Source organism: Nipponia nippon, unplaced genomic scaffold (assembly GCF_047370975.1).
Source record: "Nipponia nippon isolate SJK-2023a ecotype South Korea unplaced genomic scaffold, ASM4737097v1 scaffold_9, whole genome shotgun sequence".
In the NCBI taxonomy this organism is placed as follows: Eukaryota; Metazoa; Chordata; class Aves; order Pelecaniformes; family Threskiornithidae; genus Nipponia; species Nipponia nippon.
Window position 1 is genome coordinate 26,314,798 of NW_028262413.1, and position 22,612 is coordinate 26,337,409.

Sequence of the window (22,612 nt, forward strand, 5' to 3'; positions counted from 1 at the left end):
GGGAAAGTCTTTGAGCCCAGAGCTGGTAGCTATGGATTGATATGGAGATGTTGTTTCTTGAGAAGCCGCACTGAAGTCTATACAAGCTGCTTATCATAACCGAAGGACTCCGTGCAGACACCAGACCTGCTCAGAACATCTCTGATGAAGACCAGAAGCACCAAATCCACATTTCTGAAGTCATCCAGGGCCATATTTTTATCCCAGGTAAACCATTTACAATTTGACATGGATGATAGGAAACGTTCCCCTCTGGATGAGGGGATCGAGTGCACCCTCAGTAAGTTTGCAGATGACACCAAGTTGGGTGGAAGTGTCGATCTGCTGGAGGGTAGGAAGGCCCTACAGAGGGACCTGGACAGGCTGGATCGTTGGGCCAGGGCCAACTGCATGACGTTCAACAAGGCTAAGTGCCGGGTCCTGCACTTGGGTCACAACAACCCCATGCAACGCTACAGGCTGGGGGAGGAGTGGCTGGAGAGCTGCCTGGCGGAAAAGGACCTGGGGGTGTTTGTTGACAGCCGCCTGAACATGAGCCAGCAGTGTGCTCAGGTGGCCAAGAGGGCCAATGGCATCCTGGCCTGTATCAAGAATAGTGTGGCCAGCAGGACCAGGGAGGTGATAGTGCCCCTGTACCCAGCACTGGTGAGGCCACACCTTCCATACTGTGTTCAGTTTGGGGCCCCTCACTACAAGAAGGACATCGAGGTGCTGGAGCGTGTCCAGAGAAGGGCAACGAAGTTGGTGAAGGGTCTAGAGCACATGTCTTATGAGGAGCGGCTGAGGGAACTGCGGTTGTTTAGTCTGGAGAAGGGGATGCTGAGGGGAGACCTTATTGCTCTCTACAACTACCTGAAAGGAGGTTGTAGCGAGGTGGGGGTCGGTCTCTTCTCCCTAGTAACGAGTGATAGGACAAGAGGAAACGGCCTCAAGTTGCGCCAGGGGAGGCTTAGGTTAGACATTAGGAAAAACTTCTTCACCAAAAGGGTGGTCAAGCATTGGAACAGGCTGCCCAGGGAAGTGGTTGAGTCTCCATCCCTGGAGGTATTTAAAGAACAGATAGATACGGTGCTTGAAGACATGGTATAGATGGACTTGGCAGTGATAGGTTGACGGTTGGACTCGGTGATCTTAAGGGTCTTTTCCAACCTTGACAATTCTATGATTCTATGATTAGTGGTTTATGTACTTTGACTCATTGGCTTAATCCAGTAATTAGTATGAAGAGCAATGCAAACAAGCCAGTGGAACTTAAGAAATCTCACAAACCATCGCAATAATGATGCTGTTCTGTACAAAAACCTACTTTCTACTAAAAATACTGTCATGGGAGTCTCCCTGATAAGCTCCAGTGCATTTTTATATAACTGACTTTTCCTGCACCACCCACTAACAAGAACTTGTTGTTGTGGTGCAGAAAGCAGAAAACGTCAAATAGCCTGTATAGGACCTTCATCTACCAGCAATGTCTATGTCATTGGAAATCAAACGTCAACACCTTGAGGTTTGTTTCGTTAGTCCTCAGTAATAGACCCCAGTTCCTAAAAGCTGATTTTACCTTTCAAAATCAAGTGGGGGGGGAAAAAAATCTTCTCATTCATCTGGAAATCCACAGCAAGTTTTCACATTTGGTTTCTAGTCCTCTACATTCACAAAAATAGCCTTTTTTCAAATTTCAGCTCTGCAGGCAAAATGTAGACACTTTTCCAGCAGCTTGCAACTGTGGGACCATCAGCTACCCTCCCTCAACTACACAGCTTGGAACAAAAGTGAGTTTTACACCATCCGTTATCCCACTTCAGGGATGCTGCAAACCTGCAGCCAGCACACTGGCTTTTTTTAATTATCAAAGGCAACAAGGCAGAGGGGTATCAGATGGTTACTAATCAAAACAGCCCAATGTAATATTCCTAAACAAGCTAAATGCTTCCAAGTCCTAGATTTGTCAGCAAACAGAGATTTTAAACAGTTTAAACAACTACCCGTGCTGTCCCTCACCATCCCCATCTAATGTTCACTCTGGTTTCCTTCTCCTTCTGCCCTCCTGATGGATTAGACCTGCAGATGTGCATCCTTCATCTCCAGATCTGTTGCGAGCTGACCTGGAGGTATCGCATCAAATCATCTTCTCGTACAAAAACATGCTTGGCAAGGATGAAAACATAATCCCTGCATCTCCCTGGGTCCCTGCCTGCAATTACCACCCAGTGGAGCTTGATCTTGATAGCTTCATCACCTCTAAGAGACAACACCATGGGTACAGCCAAATTATCCTAATTTTCATTTAAGGTCACAGCTTGAAGGTAGCTGACCCCTGATGCCAACGAGGAGCCATAGGAGCTTTCTAAAGATAAACTCAGTACATGCTGATGACTAAGGACATCTGGTGCATGGAGATACTTGCAGCTTCCCCATCATGTACATCCTATGCTTCCTCCTCCAGTAGGCGTGATACACTAAAATAGAGACAAAAACCATCCTAGCAGATTAGCAAAGAGAAGAACACAACTTATTTCTTTATTTTGCGCCCTGGCAGTTACACTTCTAAGTTACATTTCATGGATTTTTGCTTTCTGGTGCTAAAGAACAAGTCCTGCTCTCCCTCTTAAAAAAAATCTACACAGCCTGTAGGAGTTTATATCTTAATTACAGGGACAAAATACAGATTTAAGACTTCACTGCCACGTGCAAGTCAAACCAGCACTGAGAGGGCTGGATGACTAGAGCTCTAAAACCCAGTGAAGGATGACCGGTAAGGCTGCCACGGCTATAAACGTCAGCGGAACCCAGCAGGGAACAGACAGCCAGTGGGTTCCCGCAAGGGCTGGGCCGGAGCCAAGGCAGGCAGAGATTGCTTCTCCAGTAATGCTGGGGTATTATGTTATAGCAGCTGAAGAAAAATGAACCATTTCCAACTTGAGAGCAAGAAAACATCGCTTTTTATCTCTTCTCCCGTATTTGAGAAAGGGATTAGAGTGTTCAGTGCTCTTTCAAAAGCTACCTGGTGTGGAGTAACAGAAAACAAATTCAGATTTCTATCAGTTCTTCTTGAAAAAGATCTGAACCTTTTCTTCAGACTTTCTTTCAAACAACCAGAAAGTTATCTGACTTCAGTTCTGGCTTGGAGCTTCACATCCAATGAAGATGAAGAAGTCCCTGCTCATTGCAGGGGTGTTGGACTAGATGAACTTTGGAGGTGCCTTCCAACCCAAACCATTCTATGATTCTGTGATTCCCAAAACTTCATCCAGAAAACAGATCCAGAAGAGAAGGCTGGATGCAAGCACTGGCTGCCTCATAATCCTCACCTCCCTTCTGCTCTCCAATTACTTTCCAAAATGTTTATCACATGAGGAGAACAACATCTGTGATCCCTCTGAGAAGCTGAAGACAATTTTTTAGGGGAAAAAGAACTTGAGCACATAAATCTCTCATGGAGGTAGACATTAGTTCCAAAAGCTAACATCATCAAGGCAAAAAGATCTGGCAAAACTAATTTAGGACATGTGATAACTTATATTTACCTTTATTCGCATTGAGGCTGGTTACCTAAGCCTAAAAACTGAATATAAAACTGCTCCATTGAGCGAAGACAGAATTTGCCTTCCTTACTCAATGCTCCATCCATGGAAATAATTTCCAGTATTAGTAAATGTACACAATTAAAATGTTCCTGCTCTTCTAATGGAAAAAAAAAAATAGTCTCTCTTAAGGTCAACTGACACTAGATCATTTCTAGTAGATTACTTTTGTTAATAAGCCCACAAATGAGCCTTTCCAGGCTTTTCCCCACAAACACAGAAGTTCTCCCCAGCTTTACACAATCCTCTACAATTTCTGCAGAGGACCTGTGGTATTTGCGGCACTTGCACAGGACTCCATGTCTGCTTGATCCATCAGGCAGCCTTGACATGATGCTATGGCACAGTATTTCAGCAAAGTTTAAACAAAGGCCCTGAAAAACCTGCCAAAAGCCTCACATAATCCACACACTATGTCTATTCTTGAAAAAAACAGAAATGGAATCAGGGTCTTACTGTAAATGAAACAATGATCTGCAGAGTCTGGCCAAAATCCTATAATGCAGTTTGCTTTTTCAACAAATGCTGGTCTGAATGTTTTAATAAACCAAAACCATATTGAATGGGATTGCTGGTATCTAAGAAAAATCAAGTTCATTGCAGATCATCATCTCCTCCCAGATTCCTTAAAAAAATCGGCATATTAGCTTCATTTTATAGGGACACAAATCTTGTTATACAGAGGAAGGACAGTTGTTCAGTGCTGTTGCATTAACTGCTGCAGCAGGGAAATTCCCCCAATTGTAGAGGCTCAGAGGCTCCAACATAAACCAGCTAAGCTCATGATAATTTGGGCCAGACATTCCTTTGGAGGGGGAAAACACCTTAGCTTTGCCTAAGTTTTTCACTTCAGCCAGGCTGTTTGGTCCTCTCCTCCCCATGAAGGCTACCACCCCATCGGTGCTGTGCAGCAAAACCTCTGCATCCCCTCTTCTTGGCTGGTCTCAGAGATGGCCGGATTCAGCTCCTCCTTCTCAGGGCCTTTCCACCAAGTCCAGTTGGATCTTTTTCTTCTTTTTCATGTCAAATCCTTGACTGAACAAATCCAGCGAGTCATTTAAGGAAAAAAAACCCAAACCAAACCACTCCCCAAATCTTTGCCTGCAAGTATCAGATCACAGCAGAGCTGGTTTCTTGCATCATTTTGCTATGCTCAAGACCATCCTGCCAAGTGTCCAGTGGCTGTATGAAAAGAAGTTAAACTATTTGTCAACTAATATTATTTTTATTCCAAGATGATTTTTCAGTCTTAGCAAGTAATGCCAAGATCTAGAGAGGGGATTAATAACTTTTTCAAGCCAATTCATATTTTCAGCAACAATGGTGTGAAAAGCAAAACTGTATACTGTTCAGTGACCACAAAAAAAAAAAAAAAAGGTAATAAAAACAATTACCCAAATGAGACAAGATACAGTGTCAAATGTTTCAACCAATATTTTTGGTCTCTGGCTGAGAAGAATTCACTATACTTAATTGGGAGAGTTGTAACTAACGAATAAAGTGCAATGGATGTTCTTTGTGATGATGTTTCATCTGTTTGAACCCTTTAGTCCTTTTGGTCAAAACTGAGTAAGTATGACAAAAGATCTATTCAGGTCTGCAAAGGTTCAGCATTTCAAAAAGAAAAACCAAGCCTCTTCTGAAAATGAGATGATTGGCTTTATTTCAGCTGATTGGGGAGTGGGTCTATTGGAAACTTTACACTTGGAGGCAACCAATGTCTCCAATTCCATGGATAAATTACCATGTAAATGCAACTTTAAGGACAAGCAACAGCACTTGCCCAAACCCAGCAATGTATTTCACCCGAGATCTGCATCATCCTGATCTAACTAACAAGCATTTTATGCTGTATACGGTCATTTAGCTTGCTAAAGAATGACAAAGATGAACAGAAATCTATCACTTTGCTCAGCTATACCAGATTCTAGTGGTTTTTCAAAATGGTGAAGTTAATTTTTGTTTATTTTTTTTTAATGTATTGCTGACACTATCTGCAAGTGAGCATGGTATCCATGCTTTGTGCTGTGCCAGACCATGGCACTAAGCCACCGTTGGATCTATAGGGCTCGACAGATGCATCATTTCACAGGTCCACGTGCAAAAAATAACCCGGTACCTTACAGCATGCAGATGTTGCAGAAGAGTTTGTTTGCAGAAGAAAGTCAGGGCAAACACCCAAAGCCTGGAACTTTTTCAGATCTCTAAGTCACTCTCTTATTCAAAGTTTTTTTAAAAAATGATTACTTCTTAAATGACTTGGCGCTCTCGCTATGGCCATTTTTAACAGGGTAAGATCAACATTCTCCTCCAAACTCATATTTTCCTTCTGGTTATTTCTGCAGTCTCCAAGGCCAAGATGCAAAGAGCATCCAGCTGCTTATAGCCATATTTTACAGAAGCTTTCCCCTCCCTAAATTCAAAGCATTAATGAAGTGCTATGAAAACCTGTGAGAGCCAGTTCCCGAGTTATTTAGGTAGTGAGATAGCACAACCGTTATTTAAGGGAAGGAAAGGGAAGACCATCACGTGTACACAAAATGACGAGTTATCTTCTGATGCTATCATAAAATCAGTAAAAATTAATCTTCCACACCATCCAGCGAGTACAAAGGCATAAAGATAACAGTTGTTTTAACCAACTACAAGTATAACATTTCAGTATCCTTTGGAGTTACAAGTGGTTTAGAGCATTTCAAGAAAAGTGAGACAGCAAGGAGAGCTTCTGGCCACCTATATCCATGTCAAGAGGTGTTCAGCTCAGCTCTTGAATGCATAAGGCAAGCACAGGACAAGTTGGCTCATTGAAATGAAGACTTTTATCATTAAAAAGTAATGCCACAGCTTCATAACCTGCTTGGACTAACAGAGCAGCTCTCCTAAGAACTTAGTGCTTTTGCACTGATTTACAGAATTGGATATGGCCCTGGGCCATCCAGGCTGAGACCTACGAACCCTTCCCAAATGATAGTGGCACAGCAGTGACTCACAGAGGACAAAGTGCTTTTGGTAAAGGGTCTTAAACAGCAGAGAGCATCAAGAGGTTCACAAAAGAACTAGATAAATGCGTGGATAATAGGTCCATAAATGGGTACTAAAAGGATGCGATGCACTCTCCAGCATCCTTAATACAGTCTTTGTGGATGCTGACAGGGTAACAACAGACAGCAAAATATGGGGAGCGAGCTCAGCATCTCCTACAGCCACCATCTGAACCATAAGAGTGGGCTGATGGTCTTACAGTTGCTCCAATTTCTTATACAAATATTGGAACAGATTTCAGGAGCATCAGGGAAATTTGGTGAGGGAGCTGATGGCTGGCGACTGAAGAAACTATCGTACTGAATGGCAGGTTTGCTTTCCACCTGGAACTGGTTTGCAATCTTTGAAATTTTAATCACAGAAACGGTATTTTCAGTGAATTAAACCTGAAGCTGAAGAGTAGGGGAAAAAAACCTACATTAAAAACCTCATTAAAAAAATCTTTATAACTTCTCACTGGTGAACATGAACAGCCCATATGAACAGTAACACAAGAGAACTTACTCTTCAGTGAAACTGGAAATAAATTCTATTATAAAACAGAGGTGGCTCATCAGGCGTGAACATTACAGGATGGAAAGTGAAGGCTTACCTCCAGCAGGTCCGACACAATAGGTAGTATTTCAGGGTTACAAATATCGATGGAGTCATCCCGGTAAGTCTTCTTTTTGTAACGGATGTTACCCAGGTGTAGTATCGCCGACAAGAGAGAGAAAATTCTAAAGAAAATAAAGAGAACTCATTTTCACTCGGTTGTTTTTGCTTAAAGCTAATGAAAAAGCAAACCACATCCCCAAACATCCAAGTACCACCTTCGTATTTGATTCATTCCTCTAATTTTCAATCTGAAACAGTTTATGTCCCAAATCTCTAAATGTTTCCTCAAATTAAGCATCCAATTCGCCTCATGTAAAATATAGTTTCACTTAGTCAAGTACTAAACTTGCATTGGTACGGCTTTCTTGAAAATTATTTAACACATCAAACCCACAGTTACAAAATGGCACCCCATATTATAAGAAAAAGACATTCTCGAGTAATCTAGATATCCAGATTAAATATGTCATGCAGCTGCCTAAATTAAGGGGGAGACTGGACTCAGCCGTGCAAGTGACCCTTCTCAGTCCCCTGGCACATGTATTTATCACCTACTAGTGATAGTGATCTAGTCCCAGGTAGGAAACCTATACAAAAAAGCATAAAAGCTTCTATAATATCTAAGCATACTAAGACAGAGAAAAGATGTTACACTTCAAGTAAATTTATCCAGCCAATTTTTTTTAATTTGATAATTTTAAAGTGATATCCTCACTCCTCTCAAAAAAAAACCCAAACCAAACAAAACCTCCTCTGAAAAAGTAGCTCTGAGACTATCGAGTCATGGCTGACTTCAGCAAAAAACTCTGTTTGTCCCTATTTCTGCACTCTCCGGGGAGCTAAAAATGAATACAATCAAATTTGATTCCTAGCCATGACACCAGCTTGCCTGCACAACAGACCTTCATCTCTCCAAGCCAGTCCTTCCTTATCTCTAAAATAGAGATACCAATTCGTTATCGTGAATTACAGGGATGCAATTATCAACATTTCTCTTCTGTAACTGTTTCTGCAAAGGTGAAACCCCATGTTTTGCTATAAACAATCACTTATAAAAGTATAGTAATACTTAAAATGTCCTTCCTTTTTATACTCAGCTGAAGGGGGCTACTCTTTCGTGTTACAGTTGTACCACACCAAGGAGAATAAATTTGCTCGTATAGAGAAGAATCCGCTATATTTTTTGACAGGCAAAATTCTCTAGGAGAAATACAAGAACTTGTGCACCAAGAAAAGTTATTGCACAGTAAATCAAAAGTGTGAATTTACTGTGACATCCAACTCTGCTCAGTCCAGACTGATGGCTTTACTCTGTCAATTAAATTCCATTATTCTACTGCAACCTTGCAGCCTAAAGAGGCTTTAGAAAAACCTTGTCACTGAAACCTGATTCTTGAAAGATAAGGAACTACGCTGACATAAAACATACTTGCATTAAAGGATGTATACTTGGGTATATCTATGTGTGTGGAACAGATAGAGAAAAAGCAGTCTTAATTTCATAATTCATTTGTTACAAGGTAGGGATAAAGGATGAGATTGTGAGAAAGATTCTCAGCTGGGTGAAAATTCCTTGTTGGAGCGGAAAGCAGGACAACATCTCACAGTTAAGGGCTTCTAACTGCTGGCTCAGATACATCTTAAAAAAGCAAGAAAAATGATGTTTAAAAGAACAGGAGGTAATACAACCAGTTGAAAAAAAAAAACAAAACAACAAAAAAACAACCAAAAAAACTTATATGTTAGCATCTTAGACATCATTTACCCAAGGTGATTAATAGGGTTTCAAGTGTCATTAGTACAAAGCAGCAGTAATTCTCTGTTCCCACGTAAACCTCCAGGATTTCAAACAGTAAGAACCATGTTCATTAAATTATTAAACATTTTGACTCAAAAAAGCACAAGATTTCTCATTGTGTTCCAGCTACTGATGTGCTTTTCAGCAATACCTATGATGTCAAAATCATACTCATTTTGAGCACTCATTTTTTAAACACTTATTTTTCTATGCCTGTTACTAACCTTAGTAACATATTTGTCAAATTCATTCAAACCTACTCGAGACTTTCAAGCCACCGATTAACACAAGAGGAATTATTTTGTGGTTTCACTTGAAGATGACCCTTGTAAAGCATGTAATTCCTTGCAGTCAGTGCAAGGCAGTATTGCAACCCAAATAAGAAGTCCAGTTTTTCAGCCAGCACTTCCAGTGAATTAGTGAACGGAGGCTAGCTGGAAACGAGTCTACAGAACCGGCAATTGTATGCAAAGGATTAGTATGATGACTAATGTTCAGCATTTCTGATTAAACCAGGATCTGAATTCATGATATGCAGAGTAAGGCATGACTGTTCATGAATGGCTGAAAAATACTTCAAGGTTCCAACTTCCTGCCAATGCTCCATTTGCATAAAGAGAATCATTAACTACAGTAATGATAGGCATATTTTGTTGATATCTTTAAATTTTGCTTACTCCTTTATTGTATGAATGGTCAATTGTCATTATTCATAGAATCACAGAATGGTTTGGCTTGGAAGGGACCTTCGAAGATCATCTAGTCCAACACACCTGCTGTGGGCAGGGACATCTTTCACTAGATCAGGTTGCTCAAAGCCCCGTCCAACCTGACGTTGAACACTTCCAATGATGGGGCATCCACAGCTTCTCTGGGCAACCTCCTTCCAGTGTCTCACCAATTATTCCTTCTCACCAGCCTGATATATTATGTAGAGCACAACAGTTACGTCAGCTCAAGTCAGGTGAATTATCTCACTGATTATGGAGGTTATATTAGCTAATACAATCTTTGAATGATGGAAAATAAACTCACTGCCTGCGAGTCTTGGGAAGAAACCCCACCATCTCCATGGCCAGTTGTAACCGCTCAAAGTCATGCTTCAAGTCCTCCCCTTCCACGGAAAAACAGTCCTGTTGGGTTCAAACAGAAAGATTTAGTACTGAAAGAAATTAAGATCAGAACAAGTCCAGATAGCCAAGTCAACACTTGATAAATATCATTTAGTGGCTTCCATGCCTTTTATCATCGACCAGAACATTTCCAATCTTGCACAGGGAAATGAGATATCCAGGAGGCCCCACTGACATTATGAGGAATGACTGGGGCTAACTACCCCCAACACCCAGCCCAGGGACAGGGGGATTTCACAGCACCATAGCAGATACAGCAAGAAACACATATGCAATACCATAAAAGACCAGGATTAGCTCCAGTGGCAAGGCAGAATTTTTCTTCTTAAATATTAGAAAGAGTACACACAATTAAAAGTTTGATTTTTTAAATTTTAAATTTAAATAATTTTTTTTAAATCAAGCTGTTTAGGGGAATCTGCTTCTACAAGGACTTTATGGAAAAACTAACCAGGGTGCAAATTTCAATATAATAATTAGTTATTGTATACACGAACATTTTTCTCTGTACTGCGTTTTTATCAAACATGGTGAGATGGTCTTTCAAAGGACACTATATCTCCACCACAAATGCCTTGGTGTGAATAGCCTGGACCTCAGAGGGGACTGTCTTGGTATACCTTTTCCAAAATAGCATTTTTGGCTAATTTTTCCTGGAGATACATCCTTATTTCCTAGGCTTAACCTCTAACACAAGAGGTGAGTCACACCATTCTAACAGTATGGCAAGAGTTTCTCAATGTGGGACAATTAGCGTACAAAAAGGATGTGAATTAACAACAAGATGAAATATATTACACATTTACAGGCAGTTTATTCCACATTAAGTCCTAGTCCATAAGGAGGTCCTATAACTAAACAGGAAGAATTCAGTTTTAAAATAAAATTCACATTTCATGTAAAATATCAGTGAATTAAATGCTGCATAGGAAAGGGAAAGTTTTAAATATATTTTTCACTAACTTTATTCTAACCACCAAGAAGTTTTCTAAAAACGCAAACACTGAGAGAATTTAAAATCCACTACATTTTATATTTCTTAGAGGCTAATGTGTCTGAACAGTTTAGTTTTACAAATAATCCCCAACCTGACAGCAGTCATAGATACTTTCAGGGAAATACTATCACATTCTGGATCTAATATTGTTCTGCACCAATAGTTAGGAACACAGTTAAATTAATGCTCCTTAAATGAGAATATAAACTGTTAATGCCAAGTTCCTTTTGCTTTGGCCCACCTTGGGCCCCCCCGTGGATTATCAATTATTCACTCTCGCTTTGTAGCCTATATTTAATACTTTTTCCCATTGCTGCCTATAAAAATTCCCAACCTCTGAATCAAAATTAGTTTATTGTGCATCACACAATAAAGTGTTATCTTAACTCTCATAATATTTTACTAACACTTAAATAGAGACTTTCTACAAGTTAATCCAGATATATAATTTTAAAATTGCAGCTGCATTTACAGTGACAATTAATTAAGCATCTGTACCCACATAGTTTCTTTTGTCATTTGTCTGTAAATCATGTTTACCACACGAGCAAGTGTGCACAAATTAATTCTGAAAGTCTGCCCTAAACAGAATTACAGGAATACTACAGTAAACATAATTGAACAGTACCGAGTAGTCACAAGATGATGACTGTTACTTGAAGAGACAGTCGTACTCCCTTACAGTACGTAGAATAAACCATAAATATAGAATAAATATAGAATAAAGTTATTTTATATTATCAGCTTCATGTCTCAAAGCATCTATGCCCATTTAAAGCCTAACAACAGTATCAGTGGTACATTCTTCATCCCACTCCATAGCACCATTACAGTGATAGCTACTGATTATGGGGAGAAATTCTTATTTAAGATAATTATTTCAACGTAGGAGACTCCTCACACCCAATTCTCCTATCCCCTCAACTAAAAGCTGGAGAAATTCAATTGGAAAAGAAAATCTAAAATTTTTTATCGATGGTCCTCAGGGACAACAACTTAATATTGCATGGACAAAGTGAATTTAGAGATGTTGAACAGACTATTGAAAATTCCCCATTTTAACAGACATATAAGCTCTCTGTACACCTTATCCAAAGGAATGCAACAAAGACATCTACACTATATATCACTAAGATCATCAGGGATCAGCAATGGAATTATTTACACTATAAAATATCAGGATAAGAAGTTGTCCCTCCTAAACTCAAACCTGAGCCAATGGGCTCGCTTGGCCACTACACATACTCTAAGGAGAACCTGGAGAAGTTTTCACACCCACTAAGGTGGGACCTGGAGTCTGCAGGACAATAATGTACCCGCAAATTCTGCAAATAAGTCTTTTTAAAAACTTCTTTAAAATATACCAAGTATTGCTTTTAGTGGCACTCCACATTCCAGGACACAATTTCATTTTGTGGCATCACTCATCCAAAATTAAGTCACAAGTCAACAGCAAAATACCATAGACCACTCAGAAGTAGCACAATCTATGCCAAAGGCAATTTAATTAACGATTTACATAACAATTGCCAAAATCATTAATCTGCATGGAAAGGCCTTTTGCAAATTATCTACTTAAAAGCAGATGCTCTCTGTAGTATTTCAGCTCTGTCCTGTTTCCTAATGGATGATAAATGGATGATAATTATAAAAAAAAAAAAAAAAAAATAAAAGGAGTTTCCTTGATGTTAGGGCAGACAGGCATTACAAAATCCATGCCCACAGGCCAAATTAATCATTAATATTCCACCGGGGCAATTAGTTTCCCAGCAAAAGCGAGTCCCCTGCTTACTATCGTCACATTGAAGCAATCCATGGATTTCCATGGAAGTTTAAAGACGATATAATATATAGGGTATCTTTATAAATTGGACGCCTGCAGTGGGTTGAGTCCATGGTTATGGGGAGAGGTCCAGGGTATGCTTAAGAGTGAATCATCAGCTGAAGCATAGATGTGATTTACCATGAATATCACAGAAAATGATCCCGAGGAAAATAAAATACCAGCTAAAAAGCCAAATTGTAATGGCATGCAGTTTTGCTGTGCAAAATAAGGACACATAACATGGTAACCCCCGAGCTGGCAGGGCATTGTTGGCCCCTCTAGGAGAAGGTATTAAATTTGGGGTTTGTTTTAATTTTAATTCCTCCGGTAAATTGTCCTAACCCATTCCTTAAGCAATTAAGGTCTTTGCAACTTAGTAAAGTGTATTAAGGTATATAGAAAAGCATCTGCCCTTCACTCCCTGCTCTTGTAGGACCTCTAAAGATGCTGATGTATTAAGGATGCCAATAGAATATTGAACATTTTTAAACCTTGGGTGGTTAGATTCCCCTTCCCTCCTCCTCTCCTAAGGATTTTGCAGTGAAATCTTGCTCTTAAGATGCTTACAGATTAACTCTTACTCTTCCAGATGTATCAGCCAGAGTTTGGCAACCATTAAGCACACGGCAAAATTAGCAGGAACATGCAGCTGATCTGAAACATGCTTCCCCGTGCAAGACAAAACCAACAGAGACCGTCATGGGACACACAGACACCCAAAGCACGTCGCCAGCTGAAGCCACCACTTCTGACTTGGTTGCACAGGAGGAGCTGGGGAAGGGGGAGAAGCTTCACTGCTCCCTTTTTTGGGTCGATCCATTTGGAAAGGATGATCATGTCAGAAGAACTATTTTAAGAGAAGAAATTGTTTTTGCATTCTGAATAATATCAGGATTTGATTTTCTCACAGATGTTCTGGGGGGATGGTTTTGGTTTTCTTTTTTTTTTCCCCTGGAAGCTGGAGAGCAGATACACTGCTACAACCATTATGACCTGATGCATCTCTTAGGGCTTCGAGAGACTGATTTGCTGTTTTATCAGAAAGGAATTTAGATTTTCACATTGCTGCTGTATCACATTTTCCATAAATCATCATGTATTATATCAAGAAGGAACAAAAAACCCCCTTAGTTTGCTAAAACTAGATGACCATATCCAACTGTTGAAGAAGCTTTCCAGATGGAAGGAACCAAAAAAGGGCAAGGGAAAAAATATCTGTATTGTCACGAGCTAATACACAAGCGACACCACTGCAGGGCAGAGGAAGGGAGAGGTTAATAGGTTAAACTTAATTTGACTTCGTTTTCTGCTCTTGGTGCACCTAACAAATTCAAGACCTTTCTGGTCTTGGTGCACCTAACAAATTCAACTGAGCAGCAGCCCTGCACCAGCAACACAGAAGACGCGGGTACTTGTACTGACCGGCTCAGAGTCATAGCAATAATCATCCCAGCTCTGTCTGAGGGGTTTCTTTGTCATCTGAAAGCAAGGCAGACTGGGTTAAGTAGTGTTCAGACCAACCATAACTCCCACTACCTGCTCTTTAACCAGGGCAGCAATATCAAATTTCCAAGTAAAACAAATGTTGTTATTCTGCACAATCATTCCTTATATTCATTTTTTTTAAGGTAAGATTTATAATGCTTTTACATTTATGGTGCTCCGATTCCTTACAGTGTTTTCAAGACTCATGCAATAAGCTTAATGGATTTTAAGATCTTTTATTTTTCTCCACGGTTGGAGAAACCTTTGGTTTACCTACAGCTGAAGAGCTATTAATGTCAAATCACACTGAAGAGCAGATTTTTGTTTCTACTCTCAACCTCTGCTCTAGACACATGTAAGTGTTGGAAAAGTGTGATTCTGCGACCAATTAGAAAGCAACACTTGAAAGCTTTATCTTTTTCCAATCAGACAGGGATGGAGTTGAGAGAAGGCAAAGGACATGTCAGTGACCAGTCCCAAGAGGAAGAGACACGTGGCACCAGAGCTCTTAATGAATTTAAAATAAGGACCTAATCCTGCAAATCACTAATTTCAAAATGGATACATGTGAATAATCAGCACAGAAAATACTCAGCAAGTTGCAGGGTATGCAATGGCAGGTATACCCGCAATTGGTATGAGATATGGAGAAGTCATTCGAACTCAGGGGATAGTTGAAGTAAATTTACTTTTAAAAAAAAATTAAAATCTTTTTTTCCCACCCTGCTCCCTGCATTTACAGCGAAATAACAGCACATTTTGATGGAATATCTGAACAGATTATTGCTCATCTGCAATACAAAATGCACGTTTGTTTTGCATAACACAATGTGAGCTGAGGAAGAAAATAACACTTGACTCAAGAACTGAGTCAGGTTGCCCTTTAGGAGCCTTGCTCAATATTTTATAGCTTTTCAATTTTAATATTTAATTTTTAGTTAAAAACTTAGGTTCATTTCTGAGCTCGTTCTTTTTTCTTTTAAAAAGGCAGGGACTTCTCTAGGACATGTTTAAGAAGCTACTGTAAATGTTCAGGGGCTTTTTTATTACTTTCCCCTTTTATGTTTCCAAAGTTTCCTTTCCCTATTCCTCCACTTCCTTTTTTCTCCCTATTTTCCTTTTTCCCCTTTGCCTATGGGGCACAGGAAAGCTGCTACTGCATCATCAGAAAGCCTTAACATGAAAGGACGCCCTGAACACATCTCAAGGAGCCATTTTCCCATAGCTGTCAGTGTTAAATGACACTCTCTAACACTAACCCTAATTATTAAAAATTTAAAAATTATTATAAGAAAACCCTAAAAATTCAGACTATCACTATTGTCCATATGCTGTGTTCAGGTCAAGTCCAGAGTCTGCTTCCCTGATCCACTGGACGTACCTCAGCATCCTTCTCCAGCCTACTTGCCCACAGCATCCTAACTTAGATTAAAATAAACTTTTCAACCGAAATTATCGCATTTCTACTAGTTCTACACACTACATGCCATTGGATTTATAATTTTACTTTAAATATTAATGCCCTTAAACTGCTATTAAAAAAAAGGAGGACTGTAATTAAAAGCAATGTTTTCGACTAGCATAAAGCTACCAGATTGCCCAACAAAACCTGTGAATCTGACGAAACATTTGATCCAAAAGATCTTGGCACTTTCCCACTGCAAAACAGCAGCACAGATGGTTGTGAAGATCACACCACGTTCTCCAACTAACGCCTGAGGCACAAAGACGGCGAGCAAAAAGCCTTCAGATCTTAATATGTTACTCATTTGCGCGAATTTCCTGATCCTGCTAAGAGTGGGTGGGAGTCGTCAATATTACAATAGATTTTGGCTTTGATAGCCCGCTTTAAAAAGATCTTTAAAAAGCCCCAGGTAATTGAGATATATTCCAGGGTTAAATTATATTTCTAGAAAGACTAAAGGCTATTTGGGTTGCACTGCGTGTACAAATTTCTCCCCAGCTTGTGGGTTAAATCACCCTTTATTGCTAATCATGTTTCAGCTCCAAGAAAATTGCAATTAGTTAAAATCAACGTATAACCTAATTACTCTTCCACATATTCCTAATCCTTTTTTTCTTTTTTTTGAGCAAAAAGCAGTAAAGTCCCTATTCACAAGCATCAGTGGACAACTGTATCTTAAATACCTCAAGTAAATCAGATTTTCCAAAGTATGAGTTTAGTTGGTCACTGGTAGTACCACACTCATTTTTAATTCACACATTTTCAATGGTTGCTGTGTTTTTATTTATATTAAACTTATTATATTGTTAAATTCAAAGGATCATGCTAACAGCCAGTCATGAAGCTACAGAATTAGGACTACCTCATGCAAGACGTTATATCCTGAAGACCTACTGGTATCACATTTTTCTCTTTTCTTCTACTGAGCAGACAGATGTTAATGAGTAAATGACATTTACACAGATAACAGGTAAATTATTACTGTTTCTTCCTTTGACAATTAAAAACACAATATATTTAACATATCCCAGGTAGGGGACAAAAATGAAAAACACCGGTTTATTTTTTTTTCATACTATCAGGTGTTCAGATTGCAAATGCAGAATTATTTCCAATAATGGAAGGCTGCCTATAAAGCATTAACACAACTCATTTTTACTACTCCACACATTTTCTTTATTAGCATTAAATATCAGCAGTAGAAAAGGCAAGACCATGTATTGTATTCCTGTATAGTATTCCCACCTGGTTGAGGTAATGATATTCCTCAGGCTGCTTCAGATGAAATGCTGATCTCTCTTCCTCGCTCGCTCCTGCCAGGAGGTAATAAAATACATGGTAGTTCCTGGTGGCAAATAAAAAAAAAAAGATGTTAGACTTCAAAATAAACAGCAGCATTAAGCAGAGAAGCACACGTAAACCTCATAACCTGATCTTCCAGCTTCCAAACTCAGAGCTGAACACTGTTTAGAAATGGCCCATACTCACTTTGCACTGATGTAAAAGATTAAATTAAGTAATGGAGAATGAGATCCCTCTTTTCCATCCAAGGACATCCACTGCTCTAGAATATACTTAAAGAATTCCTAGCCGACATCATCATGTTTTCCTCCAGAAACATGTGCAATGCCTACATATTTACTAGAATCAAAACAACATATTTCCTTGCAATGCAGAATGTATTATTATTTTTAATACTTTATTACCATTAAAAAGGTAATGATTTTGCAGTTGCAGTTCTGTAAGACAGAACAGAAAAATCTTCAATTTTTACGGCTACTCAAATATTCAAAATACTTGAATATTACTAATAACTAAAAACATCCCAAGTGACACTCATCTGTTTTGCTTCAAGACAACTCTAACACGGATTAACACTAAGAGCGTTGCAGTATGTCTAAAATTAAAACTTTGCTTTTATGTTGGATCTTGTCCAAGAGGAACCGAGTTTAATCATCTTGCAACACCCAAGAGTACATTTGTCAAGGCTGTATATGCTATTTAACTTTGGGAACGGCCCATAAACATTCGAGAAAACTTCTCGCACAACATCTGTCTCAAAAGGGAAACACAGACAGAAGTGCCAAGAGTTGAAAGACAACTAAAAGCAGCAAATTTATTTAAAATCAGAGTAATCACTACTGAGAGAGGAGTATGTAACAATTAATATGTTGCAATTAGGAAAGAACAATTTGCTTAAATTTGTTGTCTATATCATTTTAGCTTTTTCTAAAGGCCCTTCCGATGGTTTCAATGTGTTAAGAACCGTAAAACAGAACTAAAATACCATATTTCCTCCCACCACCACCAAATTAGATATTAAATAGCTTACAATTTGCACAAGAAAACAAATGGTACATAATAATCCATATGACATGAATCATAAAGGCGACAGAGAATGTAAGTCAAGGACTATGAATAAAATAATGGAGTTTATTTTCCCTGGGTAGTACATTCCTCCCTAAACAGCAAAATATAAAATGCATCATTTATCTTTGAAGCACAGGGTTAGGAGCATGAAAACCCCGATCCCCCCGTGCCAGCTCAAACAGGTTTTAAGCTATCTGTGCCACGCGATCCGCACATATAGAAGTCAAAACCAACACTGTAAGCAAAATATAGGCATGTACCGTTCATTGTGCTCCTGATAGACTAGTCGTGATTTCTCCAGGAGGTACTTTTCAACATAAGCTCTGGAAGGGAAAAATAAAAGCGTTATTCATTGACCCAATATTCAACTTAAATGAACACAGCTTTACCAGAACTTTTCAGTCTTAGTACGCGCAAAAAAAAGTTTCAGCCTTGTTTCACTTAGTTATATAAATTTCTTCCTAGGCAGAACATGCCCAATGTTATGTTTGGCTTTTGAGGTTTTTTTGGTTTGATACAAAGCCAACACTAACTAGGATATGAAAAACATGATCTCAGATGCGTTAGCCTATGGGCAGAGAGCACAGGGGGAAATTTTGACAGCAATGAAGAATCTCAGATACCTATTTAATCCAAAGCCAGCAAAATAAAATTGCTTGCAGACCAAGATTTGTGCAGAAATCCTGCTTCAACAAGAAATACACCTGGGTGCAAAAGTTTGCAAGATCAGATTTAGCTGCAGAATCAGTCCCCAAATCACCATCCCCTCTTCCAGAAGAGCCACTTCTCAACAAAAACTCGGGTTGTTAACTTGTGGCTATGGCAAAAAAACAATTGCAAAAGCTCCTTATTGGAGTTTACATTTTATCCTAAGAGCCTCCATAATAAACATGTTTAATTTACATATTAAATACTTTTTTCAAGCTTGTGTAGCTAAAACAAGCTTAAACAGGTTTTTTTCTTCCAAACAATACTAACCAGTAATGATAGGGATTTAGAAACCAGAGTTATAATTGGCAGTTTTGATGATGTAGCTGTGCTTTTCCAGCTACAGACACCCAGTGACATGGCACCAACACTAGCAGCCATGTATGAATCAGGAAACCCAATGAATCTTGGGCATGGTAGGACAAGGAGGGGCCTCCACGCTCGCTTCTCCACCATAGTCTCCAGGTGGGGAAGACAGACCTATTTATTACTTGCATCTCAGTAATTCTCCCCTCCTTTCACTAAAAAATAAAATAAATCATTTGGACATGCTGCAGAGGTTTTGTGACAGCTCTTACGGCAGCTCATAGGAGCAGCTACTGGAAAAGGCATATCCAACCCCCAATGGGACGATCTTGCTGAATAGGAGGAGTAAAGAAAGACACACAGCAAAGCAGTATTATTTCTTTGTATGATGCGCACCAAAAATGTTTATTCTTGTTTATTCCCTGCAAGGAAGCTGAGAATAGTCTATGGATATTCCTCACCGACAGGTTTTTTTTGTATCGCCTTTCTAACCTGAAACCAATTTTTCCTTTCCAAGCCATGCCATAAATTCGCTGCAGCCTCAGTGAACAGATGAGTGAAAAAGGTATCAGTGTCCCAGATCCCACTCACAGCCCTGGGTAGCGGCTCAGCACACTGCTGTATGACAACCTGGATCATGTCCACCGTCCTTGACATTTCATACCTTCCCCTGTGATTTCTGCTCTTATTACAGACTCCCCCCCCCCCCCCCCCAAAAAAAAAAATCACTCTCATGCAATAATTTAGGTTGGAAAGGTCTTCTAGAGGTCATCTGGTCCAAACCACTATTTAAATCAGGGCAAATTTTTTAAACTTTTTTTTTTTTTTTAATTTTTTTTGTAGATGCAACTAAAATGCTGTTTTGGTAAAATACTCCTTGCTTAGTGCAAAGGCCATAATGAATACATGTCCCAAGAAGAACATATGTCCCCTCTTGTAATAGGACAGTGCAAAGGAAAACCAATTTAAGTATAAAAAAGTAGATGTCTCCAAATGTTTTCTTTTTCTTTACTGTTGTCAATTACATCAAATCTACCTTTAACAGTAAAGAAAAGGAGTTCTAAGAGTATAATTTTGTGAAAAATACTCATTTAAGCATGCTACAGAGTCTGTACTTAGCATCCTAGGTAACATCATCTGAAATCTGACACTGAATTTCATATACAAATACCAACATGCAAAACACCCAAGCACAGCATGTTTGAAAGCGCCAACTCATGGTATTTGAGATACAGCCTCATGTCATTGCACAGATTTACCATTATACCAGTGCACTCTTGCTTTTAATTAAAATGTCTCCTATCTGGCTCTTCTGCAATTTTATGGAGCATGTCAGATGTTGAGGCTTTTGATCATGTTATGAGGACTGAACAGGTTGCAAAGACCTTCCTCCAGAACTCGCTTATCATCGAACAGGACATAATAAATTCATAAAGCCTTATGGGAACGCACTTAACTGTAGCCATTGCTCATGCTCCATCAATCTTAAAGACATCTTCAAAGACTTCATTTCATGGGGTGGGGTTGGCTGCTACTAAATCTCTTGGTTATTACATCTCTTAAGTTTAAATTCGCTTCAAGTTTTGGGTCATTATATTCATAGGGTTTGTAAGCAAATATCCAACTGCTATTTTCAGCCTCCAAACAGAACAAAATTCTGATTTGGGGCTGCAAAATACAATTAGATTAACAAAGCAAATAATATGCAGAATACAGGATGATAATTGACTCGGGTTGTGCTTAAAATCTATGCTGTCTTAAAAAAGATAAAAATACCTGTGATCTGTAAGACTATGGGAAAAAAATTGTGGTCTTGTATCCCAGGAACAGCTCACAGTTTTTTTTAAATGTCTTTTTATTTTCATCGGGGCAGCAAGCTTATAGCAAAGAACAGTCATGTCACACTGTGCAACCAAAGACCAAGAAAGTGCATTTTTATTAAAGAAGAGAGAAAATTCCTTTTATTTTGTGAATTAGAGCATACGAATACAATGTTACTTGCACCTATCTGCCAAGTATAAATAGAGGCCACTTCCACAGACCTAATATAGCATGCCAAGATAATACATTGTTAAGGCATTTGTTGGATTCTTGTTACTCTGTATTTCAGTAGGTATTAAAAAGGGAGACTTATACTTTTAAGAGAACTGTTCACCAGAATTAAAGGAAAAAAAAAAAAAAGAAAAAGAACATCAGATTTGACGTAGAATGAAAAAACAGCAGGAAGGTACACAGAGTACCCAAGCTCATTTGAAAAATTAATGGAAGCTATTTATGTGGTACTGTTCTGCTGGAAAATAAGAAAGAAAAAAAATTAAAAGCAATTCTCTAAATTAACAACAAAGTCCCAGCAAGAGATCTCTTAGCTAGCTGCAGAAATCATACAACCCCTGGAATGCCACTTTTACTGTTCATTTTTCCAACTGAGTTAATTAACCTGGACAAAAAGCAGAGTTAAGGAAGCCCTGCTCATTTAGAGCTAGCTTGAGTCACTTTGTGATGACCTGATGCTGTGTAAATTGCCTAAAGCCAAAGAGAAAGCCAGGCTTAGGTAAGCCCACCCAGAAGTTTTCTTCCATAGGTTTCCAACCATGCAGCACTTCTGCTGCAGCCCTCCCTGGGAGAAGGAAGGTCTGAGTCACAGCTGTGTGCCCCATGAGCTTTGGGGAGCAGAAGAGATGCTGAAATAAACCCTGGAGAACCACTATGGAGGCAAGCGTCTCCTTGCAATGGCCTGGGGGAAAAAGAGGCCCTAACTGGTCAAGGGCTGGGTTAAAGAGAGACTTCAGGGTAGAGACAGAAGCATATGGGGAATCAGTCAGCGATCAAGAAGAGTCTGGCTCCATCGCCTCTGTAACACCCATCAGGCAGCTGGAGATTAAATCCCCCCTTGGCTTTCTCTTCCTGAGGCTGAGCAAAGCCAGCTTGCTCAGCCTCTACTTCCTATCATATGCTCCAGCTCCCTAACCCATCCTAGCTAAAACGTTCCCCTTTCTTTCCTTAACTGCTATCTTAAGAGGAAAAGTTCCATTTCAGCTTAATTATAAAGTTGACATAATGATTAAGGAGAGCTCAACTGGCTTGAAGCCAGCTCAGATGTATTCACACTTCAATGTGCAGCTCAGATATGCCAACATTTTCGTACCAATGGATTTAAATATGCTAAAAAAGTGTCCCCCCCTCCATTTTGGGAAACATAGTGGCCAAAAAAATTAACCTTTTTTTTCATGTAACCCCTACAACAGCCTATTTAGGTTCCTTGTGCAGGTAAGACTACGTACAGCATCTTCGATGTGATTCCCACT

At 39.3% G+C, this 22,612-nt stretch overlaps 1 protein-coding gene across 8 annotated transcripts in view; it reads right to left on the bottom strand.

Moving 5' to 3' along the window:
* MYO9A (myosin IXA) overlaps nt 1-22,612 on the bottom strand; it is a 186,014-nt gene that overhangs the window by 97,637 nt on the left and 65,765 nt on the right. For all 8 annotated transcript variants that reach the window (XM_087743837.1, XM_087743839.1, XM_087743835.1 and 5 more), the window contains exons 4-8: nt 18,554-18,616; nt 17,169-17,268; nt 14,396-14,452; nt 10,054-10,151; nt 7,216-7,342 (exon numbers count right to left, since the gene is read on the bottom strand). In XM_087743837.1, the coding sequence (XP_087599963.1) occupies nt 7,216-7,342; nt 10,054-10,151; nt 14,396-14,452; nt 17,169-17,268; nt 18,554-18,616 (445 nt within the window). The remainder of the gene's footprint in view (nt 1-7,215; nt 7,343-10,053; nt 10,152-14,395; nt 14,453-17,168; nt 17,269-18,553; nt 18,617-22,612) is intronic.